General features: G+C 51.9%; 1 protein-coding gene across 6 annotated transcripts in view; it reads left to right on the top strand.

Annotated features, from left to right (window-relative positions):
• The window catches only part of Sh3pxd2a (SH3 and PX domains 2A), a 205,923-nt gene that overhangs the window by 100,863 nt on the left and 80,324 nt on the right, over positions 1-24,736 (top strand). For all 6 annotated transcript variants that reach the window (XM_027407080.2, XM_027407072.2, XM_027407073.2 and 3 more), the window contains exons 5-6: positions 3,380-3,471; positions 23,834-23,862. In XM_027407080.2, the coding sequence (XP_027262881.1) occupies positions 3,380-3,471; positions 23,834-23,862 (121 nt within the window). The remainder of the gene's footprint in view (positions 1-3,379; positions 3,472-23,833; positions 23,863-24,736) is intronic.

Here is a 24,736-nt window from a genome sequence, read left to right on the forward strand (position 1 = left end):
GGGAACACAGAATGTGCCTCGTATGTTAGTTGAGAACCCGGTGACCGTTGGGATTGGATTCACCCATCTTATATATTTTGAACACTAGAAATGGATCCTGCCACTCACTCATTTACAGCTCCTTCCTCTAAACAGCTTTGGTGTCCCCACTATAAACAGAGACAAAGTGTCCAGAGGGTATGTCGTGTCTTCCTCTTCCGGAGTGTCACACCGAGAAGTCCTCCTGTTGTCAGGTGGTTGGGGAACTGGCATCTGGGACGGTGCCCAGCACGGGTGCTGCTCATTAGTATTGATTTTCTTCTCTGTCACTCCCTGGTTGGAGGTTGGAGACCTTTGCAAATCCACAGGCTCCAGAAAGAAATGGCTGGGAGTTAACTGCAAAGGGGGAATTGCAAAATGCTGGCATCTGCTAAGGTCTGGTCTTGTTGAATCTCGCCCCATCTTGCCTGGGCGTGGATTTGGTGTGGAGAAGTTGACTCTTGGTTGGGTGCCTGGTGATGGGCAATAGACTTGGGCTGTCTGACCAGCTTAGAAGATTAAACCGTGCTCCTGTTTCTCCGACACTGTGACTCAGTTGTGACCACCCAATGCCAAGTGTGCTTTCTCGTGCCTTCTTCTCTTGTCTCGCTGCGCTTGGGCCTTGGCTTCTGGACATCAAGCCCTGTTGTTTTTCTCATTTCATTCATCTGTTTGTTCATTCAAGTATTAACTGAGTTTCTGCTCCCAGTCACTGTCAACAGAACAGGAGAAAGTCCCTGTCTGTACAAGGCTTTTATTCCAATAGTTTTCCCAGCCCCCACGGTGGCCCAGGGTAGTGTTCCCACTGAAATCTTCTTTGCCTTGTCTCCAGTATGAGGGTGCATCCTGAGGATTTCCAGGGCTACTCAAGAAGGGTCATTGGTCTGGCAAGGGCTGGATGGAACATCCAAAGGAGGTCCTGGTATGGGATTGGGGGACATGCTACGATGTGACAAAGTGTCTCCGTGTTGGCCAGCGGTCTCCTTGTCATCTGCTGTCTTGCTCTGCATATCCATGGACTCCCCCAACCCTGGCCTTCTCTCTTTCCTCCTGGCTCCATCCCTCTGCTCCTTTGGTCTTCTTGTCCCCTGTTCTACTTTGACTGTGTTCTGTCTGTTTAATCCAAGGGTCTTCACTTATGCCAGTATTTCTTCCATACTGAGGGAGGGGTCCTGCCTCCCCCCACCTTTCAGATAGGGCCAGGCCTGGGCTCCCATGTGCCCTGGCTGGAGCACACTAGCTCTCATACATTCTTATTCTAGTTCTTGCTTCAGCAGGGGACTCCCTGTCTCTGGACAACAGGCCTCTTGGCCTGACCTAATCATCCTAGGATTCCCTTTCTCCTCACCCTTCAAGCACAGCCTTCCAGCCTACCATGAACCTCACTCTGACAAGGCCTGTCCAACCTCTCTGGATTCCCTCGCTCCCTGTATTCAGGCAGCCCTGCCTTCATGCAGCTTCCACAGTCACCATGCTTGAGCAGACCCCTTCCTCGGAGTTTAGCTTCCCATGGCTTCAGGTTCTGTCTGATTCTGTCATAACACTGTTAGCACCTGTTACTGTTCTCAACTTGTCACTAAGAACTAGTCCTGCAGTCTGTGTCTAGGAATGCGACTCTGTGGTACAGGTAGCGTGTGGCTGGGGAAGGTAAGGCTTGTAAGGGGGACTGCTCTGTTGTGAGGTAAGGGTCTGGACCTCTTCTGTGGGCTAGTGAGGATGAACCTGGCCTTGTTAGGTGAAGGGCTAAGACTTTGTTAGGTGAAGGGCCTAAGACTTATTCTTTGGGTAGGATAGATTCCTTCAGGGCTCCAAAGGAATGACCAGCCCTGCCAACCTGAAACCTGAATTCAGTGCTCATTGTTTTTGGCTTATTTAATTTGGTTAACTGCTTATTTAATTTACTAATGGTTTGCATGGTACATTAATTACTTTCCCATTGCTGTGATAAAACACCATGATCAAGGCAACTTAGAGAAGGCAGGGATTATTGGGGGCTTACAGTTCCAGAGGGGTAAGAATCCATCATGGCCTTGAACAGGAAGGAGCTATGGTGGCTGGAGTAGCAAGCTGAGGCCTCCCATCCTTAACCACAGGCAGGAAGAGAGAGCAAACTGGTAATGTCTCCAGGCCCTGGTGATGCAGTCCCTCCAACAAGACCATACTCCTGAGCTTCCTCAAACAATCCCATGACTGGGGACCAGGTATTCAAATGCCAGAGCTCATGGTGTTCTCATTCAAATCACTACACATGGGTACTGAAATTATTGGCTGGATGACTGATTAGTGACTGATTGTCAACAGATCAGTTGGCTGGTTAGGTTTTCTGTTTAATCTGTGTGTGTGTGTGTGTGTGTGTGTGTGTGTGTGTGTGTAAATGGAGGCTCATGCATGTCACAGTATGTATGTGGAGATTAGGATAACTTCTGGTGTCAATCCTTGCTGTTTGAGAAAGGGTCTCTCTTCTGTTGCATGCACCAGGCTAGCTGGTCTATAAGCTTTTGGGGGCTCTCTTGTCTATCTGCCACTCGACATAAAAGTACCAGGATTGCAGAGTTGCACTTCCATGCCCAGCTTCCGAACTCAGGTCCCCTCACACCTGCATGGCAAATACTTGAGTCTCATTAAATAACCCTGGTGGGCCTCAAACTTCCAGCCATCCTTCTGCCTTTGCCTCCTAAGTGTTGGGATTATAAGCTCGCAGCACCACACCTTGATGCCAGTTGGTTGTTGTTTTTCATTATCAGTTTTGGTTCTGTTGTTTTGATTTGACAAAGTCTCACAGGTCTAGGTTGACCTGGAAAGTATACAGCCAAGGATAACCTTGAACTTCCAATCCTCCTGCCTCCGCCTCCCAAATGTTGAAATTGCAGGCGTCTGCCACCAGGACTGGTGTATAAAGTGCTGTGGATGGAACCCAGGGCTTCTTGCACGCTAGGCCACTTTCTACTAACTGAACTACATCCCTAACCCTGAGTAGTGCTTCTCAGCCTGTGGGTCACGACCCCGTTGGGAACCCTCTGTCTCTGAAAATATTTACATTATAATTTGTAAAATAGCAAAATTACAGCTATGAAGTAACAGTGGAAATAATTTTATGGTGGGGGGGTTACCACATGAGGAACTGTATTAAAAGCCTCAGCATTAGGAAGATTGAGAACCGCTGCTCTAGATATTTTTGATATTGGCGGTGCTTTTAATGGATGAATGGGTTGAGAGATGGATTGTTTTATTTTAGCTCCCTGTTGCCTGGCTGGCTGACTATGTCTCCCATGATGCGGTGTTTGAGCCCCCCTCCGCTCTTAGCTGAGCTGACCCTATCTGGCTCATCATATCTAACGACCTCTCTCCTCGTTGTTCACAGGCACTTGTCCGGCTGCCTCCCCACATTTCACAGTGTGATGAAGTCTTTCGGTTCTTTGAGGCACGGCCTGAGGATGTCAACCCCCCAAAAGAGTGAGTAGTGGCTTTCACCACTTCTTCGTGATTGGGGGGTGTGGGTCAAATCGGAGAACAATGGGAGGCTGGGGATGTGGGAACCTAGCAGAGGGCGAGCTAGAAATGCTGCCCAAATAAGGCTGCGTCCAAGAAACAGAGATTGTAACTCCCAGCACTACTAACGCAGAGGATTGCAGCAGGTAATCTCCCTGTAAAGGTCTGTCTATCAGCAGCAGCATGCACACAAGGGAGGCATAGTTCATATAACTTTCAAAATCAGGAAACTTACTATCCTTATTTTTTGTTGAAATGAACATTTTTGCATACACCACATACAAAATGCACACATACACATATACATAATTAATTTTTAAAAAAAGAAATGAAAGCCAGTCATGGTGGCACACGCCTTTAATCCCAACACTCGGGAGGCAGAGGTTGACAGATCTCTGTGAGTTCAAGGTTAGCCAGGCCAACACAGTAAGATCCTGTCTCAAAAGAGGGCAGGGAGGTTATACCTAGGTGATACAGAGCCCTACTCCCTATGATGGATAGGGAAGCAGTTTTCAAACAAGCCCACACTTTCTGCCGCTCCAGGTGGCCTCCCGTCTGGAGACTGTGTGGTCCTGGTTCTTCTGTCTTCTCTGTCCTTCCCACCCTGTTCTTCTCCCTTCTTCACACCCTAGGGTAACCATGGCCCTGGGTCCCAACCTGCCATTGCTTGCTCCCAGCTGATGATCTCTCCTTCTCTGTCATAATGATGGGGAGAGCACTGCTCCTGGGTGGTGGAACGTCACGTCAGATGCTTAAAGGGAAAGAGGGGAGTGTTAGTGGTTGAAACCCGAGAGCCCCACCTTTATCCCAGCCCCTGCTCCTTGCCAGTCAGCTAAGTAAATGGGCCCAGTTCACAGAACCGATGCTGTATGATAGACTAGCCTGGTGCCCACCCCCGAAGCTCCCTCCCAGGAGCTGTAGCTCCCACACAACAGCCTGGGTGGTGAGGAATGACTGTTCTGTGTCACACTCTGGAGTCAGTCACTGTCACCTAAGGCTCTTGTGCAGCTTCTAGAATTCTGTTTTCTGGTCTCTAGCACAAGCTAACCCTGAGTACAAGGTGGTGGGCAAAAGGGCCCCTGAGATAACCCCGTCAGCGCCACTGGCATGCAGTAAGTGCTCACCCTATTGTCTGCAAAAGCCTGGGAACAGAATGGACTGTGACTCCGGGCATGTTCTGCCTTGCAGAGCACAGCACAGCAGGAACAGGGGGAAAAGCATTTGGCCTTTTATGTCACCATGGAGACAGGAGCTTGCTGCCTCCTTCTTGAAGTAGTACTGGATCGACCTGTGGCCCAGGAAGTGTGGCAGGCTGTGAGATGAGAGTTCAAAGGGGTTCTCTAGCCCTGACCCATCCCAGCACTGCCTCGGGACCCCTCCTCCCTCCCCAGGGAGAGACTCATGTCCCACTTAGTCTGCTCACTCTGAAAAAACCCAGGCCTCTATATGCTCTGGGCCGACTGCCTGATGATGTGTTAGCCAAGTGCCTGCCCCTCCCTCTGAGGGCTGCTAACCTTCCTAGGCCACTGTTCATGCCCCTGCCCCCCATCCTGAAACATAAATATGGATCAAGTAACAGAATATTTTGACTTGTGGCAACTCTGAAGAGAGTTATCAAATTATCAAAGTCTGTGCATTGCATTGGAATGTTACAGACAACCTGGCCTCTTTCAAGCATGCTGCTGTGGGGGATCTTCCGTTCTGTGGGCTTGGGGTGGTCTTTGCCACCCCGTAGGGAAGACAAGGTCTGAACTGTCCAATGTTAGGGGGAGGTGGGCAGTAGCTAGGTTTCAATCCCCTCATCAACCACTATGGTGACCAGATGTGCTCCTCCTCCTCCCCCTCCTCCTCCTCCTCCTCCTCTCCCTCCTCCTCCTCCCCCTCCTCCTCTTCCTTCTCCTCCCCCTCCTCCTCCTCCTCCTCCTCCTCCTTCTCCTTCTTTTCTGAGGCAGGGTTTCTCTGTGGCTTTGGAGCCTGTCTTGGAACTCACTCTGTAGACCAGGCTGGCCTTGAACTCACAGAGATTCACCCGTTTCTGCCTCCCTAGTGCTGGGATTAAAGGATTAAAGGCGTGCACCACCACAGCCCGGCCCCAGCTGCTGATCTTTAAGACCAGTGGTCTGGCACAGAAAGGATGCTCTTCTAGACTCCGTTGATGGACTTGTCACAGAGCAGGCCTGGTGCTACATCCCTCCACATCCATCCAGGAAGGTTGTTCTAGGGTTGTGATCCACCCCCCACTATGAACACACTGGCCCATGCACGTTTCCACACCACAGGGAACAGACTGCTCTGCTAAAGGCCCCTGACTTACCCCTCAGTTCCAGGCATTCTCTGTAGTTCCTTTGCATCAACTCTCCAGCTACCCCGTCAGCAAACCCTGCGGGTCTCCCTTCCTTCAGCAAAGCTCCACCCTTGCAAGGCCTGAGTCTAGCCGTCTTCTTGGCTGCCCTGGGACCAGCCGGTCACCATCTGTTCTGGGGATCATTTGCCTCCTGTTTGGTCTCCCAATTCTCCCCAGCTTCCCTGTGATCAGACCATGTGACCCCCATGTTCAGTCTTCCTGTCATTTACAGACTAATCTGTCACCTCCCTCTGGTCACACCTATCCCTCCTCCTCATCCAGCTCTGGTCATTCAGCCCTGTATTCCACTCTCTAACCTGCTGGCCGTGCACACTTAGAGCCTACTGCTCTTCCCGGGCATGGGACTAACATTCCCTTGTAGCTATGTGTTCTTGGAATGCTAGCATATAAAAAGGTGTGTGTGTGTGTGTGTGTGTGTGTGTGTACATGTGTATGCGACACATACATGCACGTTCTTGTGTGAACCTTCTGATGAAAGAGGAGAGCAACAGAAAGAGAAAAATGTCCATCTTACCGCCTTGCCCCACACAATATCATGTCATTTACATCTCGGGCCACCTGAGGAAGAGTCTCTCGCCTAGTTAGCCCCACACAGCCCCACACAGCCAAGAAGCAGGGAGGCACATCTTAAAATGCAAGAATGTTACCTTAGATGCCTGAGAACAGGCTGCCCTCAGACCTCCCCCCAGGCCAGGCCCCTGGCCTTGTAGTCACAAGGGTTAGCAGGCAAGGAAGGCTCATGATGGGGCTTCTGTGGACTCTGGGGAGCCATGTCTACATGGACTGAGGAGAGAGATGAAGATAATTGATGTCCTTGGCACTAGGGATGCAGTCCAGTGCTGGCCAAGCATGCATGAAGCTATGGGTTTGATTGCACTAGGACTGTGTCAAACTGTACGGTGTTGACTCCGAGAACACTGTGTGTGTTCAACTGCACAGTGTTGATCCCACTAACACTGTGTCAAACAACTGTGCAGTGTCTCCCTCAGCTATAGTGTAAGTTCAAAGACACGGGCTACATGAGACCTTGTTCTCAGAAGGAAAAAAAAGGGCTGGATCAGCAAGGCAGCTCTGTGGGTAAAATCCTGGTGACCTGAGTTCAATCAGGCGACCTGTGTGGTGGAAGGAGAGCTCTGATCCCGGCAAGTTGCTCTCTGAGCACCACATCCACACCATGGCACAATGCCTGTGTACACACCCACACACAAATAAATAAATAAGATTTTAAAATTAAAAAAATTAAAAGCCACACTTAAAACTAGACAGAATTCAGTTCAGTCATACCCTGGGAAGGGCTGAGTTCGTTCTGACAACCAAGATGAACCTGGACAAGTGGGGAGTGTGTTACCTGTGCCCCGATCCCATTCCACATAAACACGACCCACTTGCCCAGGTCAGTGCTTGGGCCACGCGTGCTTACTCAGCACTCTTGTTTGCTTGGCTTCCCATAGGGGACCTTTCAGGCAGTGAGCTCTGGGCTCTAGCCGCTCAGGTCACTCCTCCCTGCCCAGCCTGCCAGGACTCTGAAGAAATTCTTGAAATTTCGTGGGACAGGCAGAGCCCTGCTAAACTAGTTTTTGTTCTTCAGCCTCAGGGCCACAGAGCCCTCTGTTGAGGCCCTGAACAATGTCCCAATGTTCACAGAGATTCGAGGTGGGAGGCGGTGGGGCTTGGGTAAATGAGAATCATCTTGCCTTACCGCCCCTGCCGCCCCCCCCCAAGCCTGCCTCGAGGTCCAACTTCTGTCTGACTCAGGGGGCTTATGTGTTGCTGGAAAGTCCCTATCCCAGCCCACTTTGCTGTCCATGAGGTCAAGTCCACCCCTAGCACCCTTGCCGCCACCACCAATCCCACCCTTGGCACCCACCCTAGCATCCCTATGGTGGCTCTGCCCTTGGGACACAGGATCAGGCATAGAGGGCGGTAGTCTTAGGCCGAAGTCCAGAGCACTGGATGTGGGGACAGGGACAGGCTGTCTCAGGGGACAAGCCAGCATACAGGGGTGAGGCTTTGCAGGGAAGGGGGTACAGAGCCGGTGGAAAGAATGAGTGAGGTGGGGTGCAGAGAGACTCACTGGAGATGGGTCCAGTCTCCTCCCATTTCCTTCTTGGCGATGGTGGTTCATCCGGGACCAGGGGATACAACTCTGAAGTCCCAGGAAGAGATGGGCCATCAGTACGTTTCCCCGTGGAAAAGGTGATGGGCTAGGGCAGAAGAAACTATCTGCCTTGCTTCAGACCGAACAGAAGACAGTGTAAGGCCATCTTGGCAGTGCAGCCAGGGTCCTGAGGGTTTGGGGTGACTGTTTTTGATGTCCTCACATGCTCAAGCCCATTGGAACTCCAGGCCTGTTTACAAGACATTGAGTCATCTTACCTGTGACATCTTAAGAGTCCAGGCTGCGCTGGCAGCAGGACCTTGATGGCTTCACAACATGACCTTCCCTGTCCTGTAAGTCCCACAGCCATAGCATGGGCTGGCTAGAGTGATGGAGGCAGAATGTGGAGCCTGTCCCAGGTGTCGCCCCCCCCCCCGTCCCCACCGCTCCCTGGGAGGGAAATGGAAGGTGGTAGAAAGAGCCATGGAGAGTATCTCTTGCAGTCTTCCTTTACTCCTTTGTATTTATTGAGCAGCTTCTGTATGCCAAGAGCTACACAGGCCAGTGAACTCAGGGCTGCCACTAGGTTGGAGTCTTGCATTAAATTAATTATAGAAACAGGACCAGAACACCCAGCTCTGCCATGACCTTCAGTGTCACTTCTCTTCAGATTCTCATTTTGTTCCTGGGTCCAAAGGGACCTCCCACCATGCTGCACAGATGGGAAAACTAATAAATGAAAGCAGAACTGGGTCTAGCTGTAGGTTAGTGTTTGGGGACATCTCACACGGCCCTCAGCTCTGGGATCTTCCCTTGGGTGGCTAGGAACCCAGCGGGTGTCTGGCTTGGGAACTGGGGTATCGAGCCAGCCCCACCCAATGCTGTGTCCTGGTTAGCTCTGTATCCTAGGCAGCTCTGCTCATCTGTCATCATTCATCTAGCCAGGGACATGGGCCACACTGTCCTTCTGCAACCCAGCCACTGCCGATGGCTAATGCACAGAAAGCCCCTTCATAGAAGTGGGCAAGACAGCCAGCTGGACCTGGGGGCTGTGGGTCCAAGAGAGGCATCTCCAGCCTGACAGGTGAGCCCCCCACCCCTAGGCATCTCCAGCTGGACAAATGAGCCTCCCTCCCCACAACTAGGTATCTCCAGCTGGACAAATGACCCCTGCAGGCATCTCCAGCTGGATAGTTTCTCCCCCACCCAGGTATCTCTAGATGGACAGGTGAGGGCCCCCAGGCATTTCTAGCTAGACAGGTGAGCCCCTTTCCCCTCAGAGCCCAAAGCCTCATTCTTACCATTGCTGGCTACTCTGTATGTAACTCCCTAGCTGGTGACCTCTCAGGGACAGTCCAAGTCAGAACTGAATGTCAAACTAGGCCTTAGGCTCTCTGAGGTGGGCCTTCTCTGCTGACACCAGGCAGCAGTTGACCACTTACATTGTGAGGCTGAGGGGCCAAAGTCTGAGGCACAGCTTAGTCTCTGCCAAGGGAACTCACGATCTGAGGGAAGAAAGAACATACAGAGTCTGGGCTCACCCTGTGAAAGTCATTGGGGCACCCACATGGCACCTAAGAACTGTTTAAGCCCCAAGGCCCCTGTAACAGTGACAGCTGCTGATCCAGTGCGGCAGGGAGAAGCGATTGTGTAGGCTCAAGGTTACCCACAGTGACAGGCCAGCCTGGTCAGGTGGCCAGAGGCTTCCATAAGGAAAAGGCATTCAAGCTGAGACTGAGGTAGAAGCAAGCTACTCAAGTCAGGTAGCAGGTGGGGGCACCCAGGTCAGAGGGAGTCTCTGCAAACCTCAGGACAGAGTCTGTCTCTGAACGAGCCTTAGAAAGCACTGTGAGAGGAGGTGACTGCAGTGACACTTTGACTTCAGGTATGGGGGACAGAATCTGGCATCTCTGGGTTCCCCCTAGCTCTGACATCACGTGGTATGGTCAAAAGTAGGTGGCTATTGAAGTGATCCAAGTATGCAACAACTCAGGTCTAATGGCTGTAAGAGCTGGAAAACTCATAGGCACAGCTCCAGAGCAAGGGACCAACTCTGTGAAAACCCCACGATCCTTCGCCTTAGCACTCTGTAAGTTTGAGCACCAACCTAACTCAGGGATGCTTGGAATCAGAGCCTCCCTTCGGATCTGTGTATATCTTTCGCCACTTGGTGGTAACACGGAGTATTACAGCCACCTGTAATGGTTGTTTAACTATTGGTATTCTCCTGTGATACTAGTGATCCCTTCTACAGATGGCAACTGGCTCTACCCTCCCCCAGCAAAGGCCCACGTCTATAGAGACCCCAAGGGTGCTTCTAGAGACCTATCCCCTGGCAAGAGCTCCTGGGTCTTGCTCTGAAATGAAACTCTATGGACGGGCGCCACCTGGTGGGCTCAGGATTCTCTGTGCTATCAGACATAGGGAGCCTGTTCCAGAAGCACCCAGACAAATGTACTCCTTTCTAACCATAGTCAGTCCCATCCTGCTCTCTAGCAGGTTGCCTGCTCACTTGTCACCGGGAGTGATGATCAGGTCCCACCCAGTCTAGACTTTCCATTGACAGGCTGTTAGCCTAAGGAGTCTAGCTCAGGTGAGGATCAGAGGAGGGGAGTTCTCCCAGTCGGCCTTCATACTGTATAATTTACATATTATAAAATTCACTTGTTTTCTCATGGTTCAGGATGTGGAACCCAGAACCCAGGACCTTGCATGTGCTCGGCGAGTGCTCAACCACTAAGCTATATCCAGCCTTTCAAATTGCTTTAAGTGTACAACCGATTTGATGGTTGGTGGCAGTTTCTGATGTGCAGCCATCGCCGCAATCCCATTTCAGAGCATTTTACCACTCTTTTTGAAAATTGTACTATTATTATTTTATGGGTATTTTGCTTGCATGTATATCTGTGCACCATCGGGTCCAGACCTAGTGATTCGGAGGACCCTATCATGCCCACCACTTGAGACAAAATAACCCCAAGAGAGATGGGCGTCTTGGCTTGTCATCTGTCACACCCAGGTCTTGCAGTTCACTGGGAGATGACGCCAGCAGGGAGGGAAGGAGGGGGCCACAGTACTGATAGTAACTAACACTCCTGCAGGAAGCAGCAACCCCAGCTACAGGCTGGCCTGCCTGGGCCTGACCACAGCAGTGCACAGCACCCCCCTTCAGCCCACATATGGCCCACTGGCACACAGCAATGGAAGAGTGTTCCAAAGGTCCGAGTGAGTGAGACACGGTGACCTTCCACTGTGCTAAAGGTGACTCTGAGCCCCACTAGTGGCCTATTCCCTCCCTAGCTCTAACCTCGGGGCCCTCTCTCACCCCACTCTCCTCTCCGTTCAGCCCCTCACCCTGATTTACCGCTCGCTCCTCTCTTCTCCTTGGCATCTTCCTCCCAGCTCTCACCCCCGGGTCCTCCACTCCCTGGAGATAAGGAGTGGGTGTGTGTCTTTCAGCCTGACACCCCATGGGTACTCAGCAGATACCAAGGGCCAAATAAGAGTACTCAGTGGAGCGGCTAGTTGGTGCTACTAAGAAGTTGACCCCCACCTAATGGAGAAGACTAGACTGGCACAGCCTCAAGGCTTGAGGTCAGCACTGCCTGGAAGAGGCCAGGACGCCCAGGACAAGTGACTGAGAAGGAGGAGGTCTAACACATTCAAAGATGTCCAGTCCAGGAGAGCAGGAACCTTGGAGAACCCATGGGGCCCATATACAGGGAAGGCCGTGTAGGGAGGGAGCAGCCTCCTGATTGACCTGTATAAAATGGGATTAAGCACCCTCTACCACACAGGCTTGTGGTGAGCCAAGCACCACCAAAGGCATGCTTTGAAAGCTACTTGATGGAAATGCTTGACAAACGTAAGGATCCTTTCAATTATGGCATTAGTAATAGTGACATTAATGATAGATTCTTCCCCCACCCCCACCCCCACTTTTGAGAAAGCAGAGCTTGAGGGAGGCAAGTCTACATGAGACCTAGAGCTGATAGAACCCAGTCAATTCCTGGAAACCAAGGCACAGAAAAGGCTGGTATTTCCTGTTCAGGCAAAGCCAGACCTGAAACCTAGGTCTTGTGACCCCAATACTGGACTGGTCATTGGGGTCCATCAGAGTTCCAGCAAGCCTTTTCCACTTGGGCACACTACAGAAATGTAGCATACACAGTTCAGTTGTTGAGCCATTGGGAAGCCCCCAAGCTGCCCCAGGGAGGCTCTTTCCCAAGTTTCCCCAACATAGGCCCTTGGCTGTGAGCCCCTGGCCTGCATTTTGAGCCCACTGTGTGGCATGTGGCAGCCGCCTGCCCCTTTGTGGAGCTGTCTCATTAAATCCACCTCTTGGCCTGCCACAGTGAAGACATCTAGACTTGGCATTCATTCCTGTTGCCTGGGATCCAGGAGCTCCCAAGAGGCCTGTCAGCGTCACAACAGAGGGGATTCCTGGGGACTATGACAGACGTAGGAGCAGCCATATCCTAGGGGTCTTGGAGACCCAGCTCTGTGACCCAGCAGTCCTGTGGTCTCAACAAAGTGGTTTTACCCACAGAGCCTGCATCTCTTCCTGTCTAGGAAGGTGGTCCATCGCTTCAGCCCGGCTACTTTTCCACATCCCTGCCGGGCTTATCCTCTCTAGCAGCCCCAACCTCCTCATCTCAGTGCTCACCTTTGGTTACCTGTCTCAGATGCTGCTAGCAGCTTACCTATGGATCTTGGCTTCCCTAAAAAGTCTCCATCCCGCTAACCACTGGGTCAGTGCAGAGTGGCCAGCAGTAGAGATGGAGGAGGAGGAGGACTGAGCCTATAAGCTAACTCCGAAAGTTTCTGTGCTCATTCACTTACTCTTTCTCCTCCAGGGAGGTGTGTCCTCTCAGCCTCATTACTTTGGAAATGATGATATTCAGAGCTGTGCATGACAGATTTTTTTCCCCCTGGGGAGACAGAACACATGTTTATTCATCCCAGATAGAGAGCCTATGACAGACAGATATCACCATAGTCCAACCTGGTGAACCAATGGGTTTCATTTGGGTCCCTTACGGGAGTATGGGTGAAGGGTTACTTACGAGGGAGAAGTAATTCAAAGACAGCTGCATCATTTGTGATGACAGTTCACAAAGCTGGGAGTGTAGAGCACACTGCACAGCCTTCAAGCAGCTCACCAGAGTGTCCCTTCAGGTGGCGCCAGGCTGCTTGCCCGATCTGTTTCTTGTTTGCAGTTTGGCTTGCCTGAGAGTGACTCTCTTTACTGTATACTCTTGGAGAGGGAGAGACCTAGTGCGTGTGGTCAGTTTCAGGAACTTCCTGAAGCTATTTGAGTTCCTTTCTGTCTGTCTTAAGGAGTTTCTCTGCAGGATGGAATGTTCCAATATAAGAGAAACTAGGGAAGAGCTGGGGTCAGAAAAGAAGTCACTGTGGTTGTCCTTTAAATCATAGTCCCAAATAAAAGGCTTCCTTTTCTGTGTTGACACTGAATTGAGTTGTGGTAAGCACCTGCCGTACCATGATTTGTTTGCATGCATGTGTGTGCGCGCATGTATATTTGTATTTGTTTTTTTAGATTAATTTTGTAACCCAGGCTGGACTTCAACTTTCAGTAATCCTCCTGTCTCAGCTTCTCAAGAGCTATGATTAGGGACGTGTGCCACTATGCCCAACTCTTGTTACACTTTTTGATGTAGTAGTCACATGCAGGAATGCTGAGTGGCCTTCACAGCTCCTGGTCACTGGTTAGTGCCAATCGTTACCATTGTCCTAGAGAAACCTGGCCAGCTCTAGTTAAAGTGCCACTAGGTACTGGGGGCAGAATTAGAACACATAGTGTCCCTGGAGGTCAAACACTTGAGAGGGCCCTTGTTAGGCTGAGCCTTAAAGGATGACACAGCAGAGAGAAAGAGGGCAGGTAGGTGTTCACCATGATCATAAGCACAGACAGCACTTAGTTTGCGGTCTTGCTTCCTTGTTCTAGCTGTGTGACACCAGGAGAATGTCCCAACCTCTCTGAGCCTCATCAGTAAAGTGAAACTGAAGTACTTGTCTTGAAGACAATGTCACGTGAATAGCATGAGGCCTGGCATGTCTGCACAGTTGGTGCTTATGTCTTTGTGAAGGAGGGTGTACGGCCTGGGAGATGACCGTGTGCCCTCCAGGGCCCCGGCCCGTCAGAGCTGTGCAGGTGGCCAAAGTGCCTGGGAAATGCTTGCCCACTGCCTTTCTCCCACCCTTTCTCATGGAGGCTGCGGCACCGGATTGGGTCAGGGCTGGGAGGTTAGGAGCCCACAACCAGGGATCCTTGACAGGCAGTGGTCCTGTTGTGTCTGTATGTCTAATGCACCACACGGACCAGAACATCTGCAGATATGCCTAGGGCAGTTAGAGAGAGGCGGAGCACCTTCTGCCTCCCTACTCTGTCACCTAAACAGAGAAACCAGACTGAGTTGAGACCCAGGCATGCCACTTACATCCCTTCCTGCCCCTCCTGCCCCTGCCCCTGCCCCTGTGTTTATACACCACCCCACCCCTGTCTGCTCCTGTCTGCTCTAAGGCCCCAGTATCCCCTCTTCTAAGAAACCCTCCCCAACCGCCCCAGGCCACTCTGACCTCCCACCCTGGGAGTTCCTATACGGTAAACTCTTGACAACGGTGTGTGTGTATCCAATCACAAGCTGAGTTCTTCGTTTTCTTTCCTTAGATGTTTGTCTTCACTCAGTAACTAGACATTGTTCACTTTAGGGCAAGACAGTTCCTTGCTTCGGGCATGGGGACGAGCCTGTAACAACCCCTCAGTTAAGATGTGGGTGAAGGATGTTGACTACATAATGGATGTGTGATGGATGAAGGGCAGAAGGGGGCTGATGGGTGGACTTGGATGGGTGATGGGTGGATAAATGGCAGAGAACGCAGTATGGATGGAAGATGGATGACGGTTGGAGGATGGATGGATGCAGGCTACATGAACAATGGACAGGAAAAGCCTCCAAACATGAAAGGGCCTCTTTGACATTCTCTATGGGGACTTCATAGCTGAACCCCATCATGGATCACCTATGGCCAAGAGGTAGCCCGCAAAGTCAGCAACAGGATGTCAGGTACCCTAAGGGGGAACCTGTACCACTCTGTGGCAGTGGGCCTGCCCCCAAGTCCCCTACCTAGGAGCTCAGCTTTGTGGTTCTTCCTCCCCAGCCTCATCCATAGTCTGATTGTCATAGTCCCCACTTGGTGGGACTCCCTGGAAGGTGCCTAGGGAGAATCAAGGTCTGTTTGTGCTCATGACCCTAAGTTGGCATCGTGTGTGATGGGGCTAGGGTCTTATAGCTCTATTTCCATCAGGGAGATCCAGCCCCTCTGTGAGCCCATGCTTTCAGTCGGGATCTTTTCCATGTTCCATTCCTTTCACCTTAGCCTAACACCATGCTTTGCATGCTTGACCCCCACAACTTTTTAAAGGAAGAATTGTTTCATCCCCTTTATACCTGAAGCCTCAGGGAGCTACAGAGTGGCAGGCAGGGGCTGGACCAGGCTTTGAACCCATCTGCTCTGCTGCTCTCCTTACTAGTTGCTCTGAGGCCCAGACATTGTGGAGCGATGCCTGAGCTTCAGACACACTCAGGGCCTGTGCCCACCATGGTAGGACAAGCCAGAGGAGGCAGGCAGGCAGACAGACAGACAGACAGCGCTTTGGCTTTTCTCTGTGGATAGAGCAGCAGACACTCTTTGGGAAGCTCAGGAGACAAAGCAAGCTCTGTCTGTGTGTGTGTGTGGGGGGTGTCTTCTGATGTCTGTGATGGTCATAGCATCCAGTCCCTCTAGGCATAGGCCGGAGGACCCAAGACCCCTTTCTTCCCCCAAGGAATTCAGTTCTTTCACCCAGAGCAGGAATCTGGCCTCTCTGAGCTAGCCACATGGTCACAATGGGGCCCATTCTAAGAACCCTGGAAGACGCAGGCTCTGCAGAGAAAGGCTAGATTCTTGTTGGACACAAGAGCTTTCAGTGCCACAATTTAGATCAGGGCACAAATGGAGGCACAGAATGGCATCCATGCCCCCTCTGTCTTGCCTGGAGGTCGCTGCCTCTGGAGACCATGCTGTGCAAAGGCTTTCAGAAGCCAGAACAGAAACCCATCTCCAGGCTATGCAGGGTAGAAAAATCCCAGAGCTCTACAGACCTCAGCTGACCCTGGGCCCCTTTGCTCAGACACTGTCACTCGGCTTCTAGAAGAATGTGTTTCTTCTTGCAGAATTGGAGTCACACAGCAGCTCTGTCTGCCACTCGGAGTAGCCTCCTTCCAGAAATGGGGAAATGGAAGCCCAGAGAACTTGTCGGTGTTTTTTAAAATGCCCCTGCCAATTAAGAAACACATCTCATCCAGGCAGTAGTGGCGCACGCCTTTAATCCTAGCACTTAAGAGGTAGAGACAGGTAGATCTCTGTGAGTTAAAGACCAGCCTGGTCTACAGAGTGAGTTCCAGGACAGCCAGTGCTACACAGAGAAACCCTGTCTCAAAAAGAAGAAGAAACACATCTCACATTACAACCCAACCTTGGGAGACAGACAGACAGACAGACAGACAGACAGACAGACAGATTACTAAAACTGACATTTCACCAAACAGCCTTAACCATAAATGACTCTAATGGTTTCTAGTCATTTCTACCCATTAGAAGCGTTTGTTGAGATCTTCACAGCAAGTTCAGAGCTCACTAACAAACAAAGGCTTATCATTTGAAAAGTGGAATTTGGCTGGGGATGAATGGTGGATGCTGCCAGTGGTAGCGTGCCTGCAAAGTGCTGAGATTACAGAGAGGATCAGGAGTTCAGAGTCATCCTCAGCTACATAGTGAGTTTGAGGCCAGCCTGGACTACATGGCATTGCCTCCAAAAAAAACAAAAAAAAAAAAAAAAAAAAAAAACATTCTTTAATTGATTAAAAAAGCCTATAAATACCAACTCTCCTGCTCCCTGTCTTCCAAGTAGCAAATACAGGTGTGCCCTACAACACCCAGCTGAAAATGAAAAGTTGAAAGTGGCTAGCTCAGGGCCACCAATCCTGATGATAGAGCGGAGCCCAGAACTAGGTTAGTTGATTTAGGGCCACATTGTCACAGCCTCTCTCTTGCCTCCATCTTCTAGCTATCTACCTTTCCTAGTCCCAAAAGTTTCCCTCCAGCTGGCCTCAGAACACCCCCCCTCCCTGTAGCTGATCCCTCCTGGGTTTCAGCTGGACCTTCAAACTCCATCCACCCTGTCCCTTCACCAGTCCAGAGGTCCACACTGCCAGATCAATTTTCCTTCTGTTGGAAGCTGCTGGTCCCTGCTTCTAGAGCCTTCCCCACTTCTTCCTGTTCTGCCCTTGGGTTAAGAGGCACCTTGAGGGTGCCCACCGTCAGCCCCAGGGTCTCTGTTGCACTCGGCTGTCTGGAAATGTAAAGCTCCCATTTTGTATCATGTAGCACTGGTGTCCACCTGTGTCACAGACCTGTGAACCAGGTTCTCTTGTGCCTACCTACAAGGGCCCTAAGGGCACACAGCAGCAGCTCCCAAAGCTTATAGGATGATGAGTGGTCAGGATCACCACAGTCTGTCTCTCCTGGGCTAGACTGAGCCCTCAGCCAAGGTTACATACAATGCAACCTTCCCCAGTCCACGTATTCTAAGGAGTGCCCATGTCCTAGCTCTCAAAGTCACCCCAAGTCAGCCATCTGGCACCAAGTCTGCTTCTCCTGAGCATGTCTTAGCAGTAGCCACAGACCTGCAGACGGGCACCCCAGGCCATGCAGCCAAAGTCAGCCAGCAGACAGCAGGGTGAGGACATCGGGATGGAAGTGCGAGCCTGTGCCAAGGCGCTCACTGATGGGAGGCAGGGGGAAAGGAGGGAAGCTGCAGACTGCTGCCAAATTCCACCTGCCAAGGATACAGCTGCCTTCATCATGGCCAACCCTGGGCTCAACCTCCCTGACTCTCTTCTCAGCTGCCTCAGCTACGCTTCCTGGCTTCGCTTTCCACTCTGGTAACCTTGATTGACAGTGTGACCACCTCCTTTTCCCAGCGAGAGCCCTAGCCTGCTAGTGCTGTGTCCTCTTTGCAGCCCAGGTCTTAGTAGGTCCTGGTGCAGTCCCACTGGAGCACTGTGGGTCAGGACAGTCAGTCTAACCTCAGGGTCCTGGAGATCCTGCCTCTTGCTCCCTTAGGACCCTAGTCTCCCCAACCATAAAGTGTATTAACACAAGCTCCGACTGTCTCAGCACTAGAGACCAAATGCTGGTAATCTCCAAGAATATGATATGGGGACAGGAACTGTTTTGTGTTACTTTTTCTCAGGCTGTGATAAAAGTTCACACAAAAAAGAAGAAGAAGAAAAGAAAGTGGCAATTTAAAGGTTTCTTTTGAGTCACAGAAACAGCCCATGGTGGCGGGCAAGTCAAGTTCCTAATCTTGAAGCGACTGGTGTGGGTGTGTGTGTGTGTGTGTAAAGTGACTGGTTACAATGTATACACACACACACACACACACACACACACACACACACACACATGAAATGACTGGTTACAATGTATACACACACACAGGAAACATTTGCCCAGCTGACTTTCCTTTTTATTCACCCTGGGGACCCCAGCCCGCCGGATGGTGTTGCCCATACTGGTTGGGTCCTTCCACCAACTGACTGAATGAAGATAATTTCCCCACAGCATAGCCAAGAAATCCCTCACAGGTGCACTGGCATCAAATTGGTGGTTCACACTAACCATCACAGGACTGAGGTGCAGAAGCAGGCAGCTAACACAAAGAGGCAAATCCCCCCATCCCGCCCTTCACTCCAGCCTCTCCATCCTTGCTACCACTAATACCAGATGTTTCTCTGGGATGCCCAAGGAAGAGCACAGGCCTCACCTAGAGAGGTCAAAGGGAAGAAGAAAGAGAAGCTGAAGCCTCACATACTGATGCATACCTAAATCCCAGGGCTCAGAAGTCCAAGGCAGGAGAATTTCCAGTTCAAAACCAGCTTGGGCTCTGTATGGAGACCATCTTTAAAAAAAAAAAAAAAAGAAAGAAAGAAAAAGCTCCCCAATAGACAATCCTAGTGGAATATGCCCATTCCATGAGTCACCCTAAAAATATAACCTGCCAGATGAGTCATGTATTCAAAAAAAGAGGGGACGGGCCTTGGGCTGGAAAATACAGCTCAATAGTGACATATATTCATGGGCTCATCAGCACCCGAGTTTTAAAGACTTTTTAAAAAACATTTATTAAATTTTAGTGTGTGTGACTCTCTGTATGTGATGCTACAGCATAAAATCAGGACACCTTTTGGTAGCCATTTCTCTCCTTCTACCATGTGGGTCCCTGGAGTCAAACTTGGTCCTCTGGATTGGCAGCAAGCCCCTTTGCCTGCTGAGCCATCGCCCTGCGCCAAGCATCCCAAGTGTAGAAGAGTCTTTGCCATCTGGCTAGAACTTAAAGGTGTGCCTGGAGGCTGGCCTCCTGGACAATCTCTAGTCTGTCAAGTCAGCAATTAACACTATCACAAGGCCATTCCTTTTCCAGCACACTTGCTGCTTAAATTCCTCCCCAGGGATAGGCATAAGTCCTGCCTATCTCTACCCCTAGGGTTCAGATGACAGAGTTCACTCTAGGGCACCAGTGCATTTATTGGGGTTACTTACAAAGCATAGGTTGAGGGTTACTTTCTGGAGTGTGGGTGCCCCCCAAAGGTCACACCAGAATGTCTTTACCCAACAGGGGTGATGGTGTTCCCATGGCCACGTAGATGGAGACCCTTCCCCTAGTCTTCACCTGCCTATATCTTCAAGCTCCTCCCTCGGGCCCTGTGCAGTTAGGACAGAGCTGTACACAGCAGGAGGTATGGAACAGTCAGACACTCAGAGGACAGTCTCATGGCCCTGCCCACCTTTCATGAGGGATGTAAACCATCAACAGCTGAACTCCCAAAGATGGCTGCAGTTTGGCTTCCAGAACAGTCCTGTACAACAACACCGAATACTGCATCCTCCCCCAAAGCCGAGAGTTGTTTCTGTGACTGGCTGTGACTGTCCTCATCCTGTGACTGGCTGTAAAGCTCAGGGCTGAGGTAGTTCAGGGTCACCACTGCAGCAAGCAGCCTAGTTTAGAACCAGAGGCTTCGGCCTCAATTGCATCTTCTCAGGAAGGGTCCAGAGATACACAGTGTGCCTCTGGGGGACCTCAGCCTTCTCTCCTACAGTCCAAGCTGTAGACCATAAGGAAACACTAGTCCCAGTTTGCTCCCCACAAGTCCCATGTTCCAATTTTCTTAGTACAGTTGGTGCCTGTTGTCTTAGTCACCCCTGGCCAGCTAAAAGGCTGAACAGCCTGATGGAGCCTGGGAGGCCTTTCCAATTACATTAGCTTCTGGCATCATGGCAGGGAGATAGATGCTAGCCTCGCCCTCCCTCCTCCGCTCCTTCCTGTGGCTCCCTGGGACTTAGGGATTCAGCAGCAGGTCAGAGGCAGGCTGTGACTTCCAGGGAGTGGAGCCTTGTCAGGCCAGCAACTGTCATCACCAAGACTACAGTTGAGTGAGGAGGGAATTTGACTTGTTGGACCCCCAACAGAGGGTGCCCCCCATCATGTCAGGCCAGAATTGATTGAAGGGCTGTGAGAGGTGGGTGTGCCTGAGGTCGGGGAGCTCTGCCTTTTCATAGCCGGGTATGTGAGGGATGGGGGAGTCCCAGATACCTAAGCTGCTTCTCAGCACATCCAGCAGCTAAAAATACCAAATGGCTTTGCTGCAAGGTGCCCGACCGGAAGCCTCCAAGAATTTCCTATTAGGCTAGTGCCTCCCTGGGCTGGGGGCCAGCACCTTATGGATTCCTCCAACTGCCACCCTTCCATTCAGTCTCGGCCCAGCTGCCCCACTGTCAAGATCCACGTGTTTGTCAGGCCTCAGGTTGCCTTCTACTCCTGCACCCACAGCTCCAGGAGGGTGGGACTTGAGAGTTTGTGTGTAGCCTCAGAGCTAAGCCAGGGTTCCCGGTTTGGAGCCCAACCCAACCACAGCCACTGATTGACTGATTTTGGACAAGGAAGTATCTATAAGCCTCACCCTTCTCACCCAGGAGAAAACATAGCACTGACACGGAGAAAGATCTAGGAACCCTGGTTGGAGGGCTGCAGTCTCTGATGGAGGGACAAGATCAGAGGTTCTATCTGGAGCCTTTTGGGAAATCTGAGCACATTGCTCCCTTAGGAGTGCCTGGGGCCTGGTGCTGCTTAGGCAACCCTGGCCCAGCCTCAGAATCCCAAGGAAGCTTGTTGGAAACAGACAACCAAGTCGGTGTGGTTGGCTCCACCCTGGGTTTCTAGCCAGCTTTCTAGATGATTCTATTGAATGGTCATCCTGAGCCTCACCAGTGTGGTTCTCATTCCTTGGTTCCCCTGTCCCCTGGGGACAGCTTGCCTGCCTCCCGACAAGGGCTGTGAACCAGCTCAAAGACAAACTGAAGCAGCCTTCAGCATGGAGAAGGTAGCCAGTGAAGTGAGGACGACACCCCTGCTTGGCCACTGGCAGCCTTGGGAGTGGCTAGAACATTGTGGAGTTCCTCTGCAAGCCCTTTGGGAAGATGGTGGCTCTGAATTGCCAGCCTAACCCTAACCCTTCCCCTTGGTCAGCCTCAGTGGAAAATCTTGGAAAAAGAATTCCTCCTCTGGGTGGGAAACAGTCATTACATAATAATCCTCTACCTAACTGGGCGTTTTCCCCACACCTGATCATCAAGTGGGTACTGGGAGACAGGCTAGGGCTCAGCCTCTGCCAGCCTTCCTTCTCGCATCAGCAAGCGTCCTAGTTTGGGTACTATTGCTGTGATGAAACTCCATGAGCAAATTGGCAGCGGGGGGGGGGGGGATATTTTAACAGAGACTTGCACATCACTGTTCATCATTGGAGGAAGTCAGGACAGGAACTCAAATAGGGCAGGATCCTGAAGGCAGGAGCTGATGCAGAGGCCGTGGAGGGGTGCCACTTACTGCCTTGCTTCTCATGGCTTGCTCAGGCTGCTTTGTTATAGAACCCAGGACCATCCTCCCAGATATGGCCCCACCCACAATGCTGGGCCCTCCCCCAGCAGTCACTAATTAAGAGCATGCCCTACAGACTTCCTGCACCTTATCTTATGGGAGGCATGGTCTCAGTTGAGGCTTCCTCCTCTCTGGCGATTCTATCTCATGTCAAGTTGACATCAAACTAAGCAGCACATCAAGGGAGCAGGATGAGAGCCCTCCCTCTTCCGAGTGAGTGGTGGAATACAAATCCGTCATCAAGCTCTGCTCTCCACCCTTCCTGACAGTGCAACCTCTGCCCCACAGGCCCTGCAGAGTGTAGTCTTCCCAGGGACTTAGGAGCCACAAGCCCTTCCTCACAGTGGGTGTCACTGGACAATGAATGAGCCTCATCTGCAAAGTGGGGCTCTCGACCCAGACAAGGAGGGGAGACACATGTCATTCGTTCTAGCATTCAGGAGGTAGAGGCAAGCAAAAGTTCAAGGCCAGCCTGGGCTACATGGTGAGGCTGTCTCAATACCTAACAAGAAGCTCAGCTTTCCAGGCCCTGCCTGAACGTTGGGAGATGGAGCGGTGAACACGGCCTGCATCCTTGGCTGTGTAGGCCAATCACCTTTCCTGATGTCTAAGGCCACGCCCTCCGGACCTCAAGGATCTGAATCTCAGAGTCTCCTCCCTACAGGCTGTCTGCCCGCCCTTCTCAGATAAGACCCTCCTCCAGGGAGTAGATCCAGCTAGCTAGTTTGCTTGGCCAAAAATAGGTAGCAAGTGGCATTTTCTTTGGTCCCCAGGGACTAGGAGGGCAGTCCTTTTATCTCCAGATAAGCCCCAAGCTGGCAAGCTGGCTCCTGTGCTGTTCCGTGAGCATGAACAGAATTCAAGTTTTAGGAATTCCATGTAACTGGGGAAAGTTGTGGGAGTGGAGGGTACAGTAGGAGCAGCCAGCTTCAGGGAGTCTGCCTCTGCCCGAGTCTAGGTCTAGGGGAGCCCTGAGGGCAGACCTGGGCAGACTCCAAGCTGTCCATTCAGGGCAGGTGGGAGGAAGATGGGAGGGGCTGTATACCTACGGATACCAACAGTTATTTTAAGTGACTTGGATCAGAACCCATACCACTCCCAGCGTCCTAGGTACCCTGCAGAGTGCTCTAAAGAGGAGGCCCTGTGTCAGCCTTAGCCTTTAAAGAACAAGAACTGCAGGTGTTAAATATCGTTCCTGCAGGCAATGTTTGCCTATCCCTGGTGTCAGTCCCCAAAGATGGAGTGGTTTAAAGCCTCTGGTGTGCCTTGAGGAAGCCTGGGGTGGGTGAGGAAGGACACCATTGAATCAAAGGGTCAAACAAACTAATTGCAGGAATGAGAGCATGCTGAGGAAGTCGCTACTGGGCTAGCAACGCAAAGAATTGGGAGGTGGGGTGTTCCAGGGGTGAGCCTGGGTTCTGGCGATCACCCACCCTCCGGTAGCCTCAGTTTCCCTGTTTTGCAAGCGCACTGGAATCTGATAGTTCTCTGGGATGTATTGAGGATTAGGAAAAGGTGAGCCCGTTTGAACAGGCTGGGGCGCGGTCAGGGTGCGGGCTGCGGAGCGGCAGGGCGGGGCAAGGAGGCTGATCGCGCCGTGGGGAGGCCGGGCTGCCGGGGCGGCGGGCGGGTATCGCAACGCGCAGTGCGTGCAACTGCGGAGCGCGCGGCTCGCTGGGCCGCGGCATCACATGAGCAGAGGCTCCGGGAGCGGCTGCAGCCCGCCGGTGGGCGCCCCCATAGCTGCAGCCCCTTGCTCCCCGTCCGCCCTAACCATGTCTATTTGTTGTTGTTTCTTTTTCAGAGATTATGGCAGTTCCAAGAGGAAATCAGGTAAGGGAGTCTCGGCGCTTTTCTTTTCCTCCTCCCAGCTGCATGCACGCGTCCCTCTGATCCTACGCAGGACTTTCGGGGGAGGGAGGAATGTCTCCCTGGCCTGCGGCACTGTGGTCCTGCCTGCCAGGGGACACAGCCATTGCCCCTTCCCGTCCCTTGACCTCCTAAGTTCTCTGCCACTCACACCTTCATTGTCCTTAGTCCCTCTGACTCTTGGATGCAAGTAGGAGTGTATTGGGGTAGGGGGTGTCCCGGGAAGGGTCTAAGACCCTGCAGCATCTGCAGCCAGATCCTGCACCCCAGCTGAAGGAGCCCCTGCTGGTTACCGCTGTGGCTTCCTCTTGCGCTGCGCTGCGCTGCGCTGCGGTGGAAGTTTGTGGATACGCAGGGTCTTCTGCGTGGGAAAGTGAGAGGGGACTGAGAAGGGGTTGCTCTTGAGAGACTTGGGTTTGCTGCACGAAACCACAGACCCGAACCCTCCCCCAGCTCTGAGCTTGCGGTGCCCAGGGTTGTGGGGGTCCGCTGCAGCCCAGAGTGGCTTGCAGAGACGTGGGGTGGGGTGGGGTGGGGGCAGCAGGTGTAGGTGCTTTCCAAGCAAGAGCGAGGTTGTCTTCTGGCACTGGCGCTGCCGGACGGTTAAAGAAGATTCTTTCTGGGTGGGGGAGGCTCTCCCAAATGGCACACCGCCTGGGTGTGGGCGGGGTGTAGTTAGTTGGGGGAGGGTGATCTTTTAAAGTTAGTGTGGTGAGTTTTGGGGTGCGGGGTTGGGGCAGACAAGAGCGAGCTGTGTTGGCAGGTGTGTTTCCTGTATGTGCCGTGGTGGAGCACCATGCACAGTCTCCTGAAGAGAGTCTGGCCGTTGGGAATGTGT

The sequence above is a fragment of the Cricetulus griseus genome, chromosome 3 (assembly GCF_003668045.3).
Source record: "Cricetulus griseus strain 17A/GY chromosome 3, alternate assembly CriGri-PICRH-1.0, whole genome shotgun sequence".
Lineage (NCBI taxonomy): Eukaryota > Metazoa > Chordata > Mammalia > Rodentia > Cricetidae > Cricetulus > Cricetulus griseus.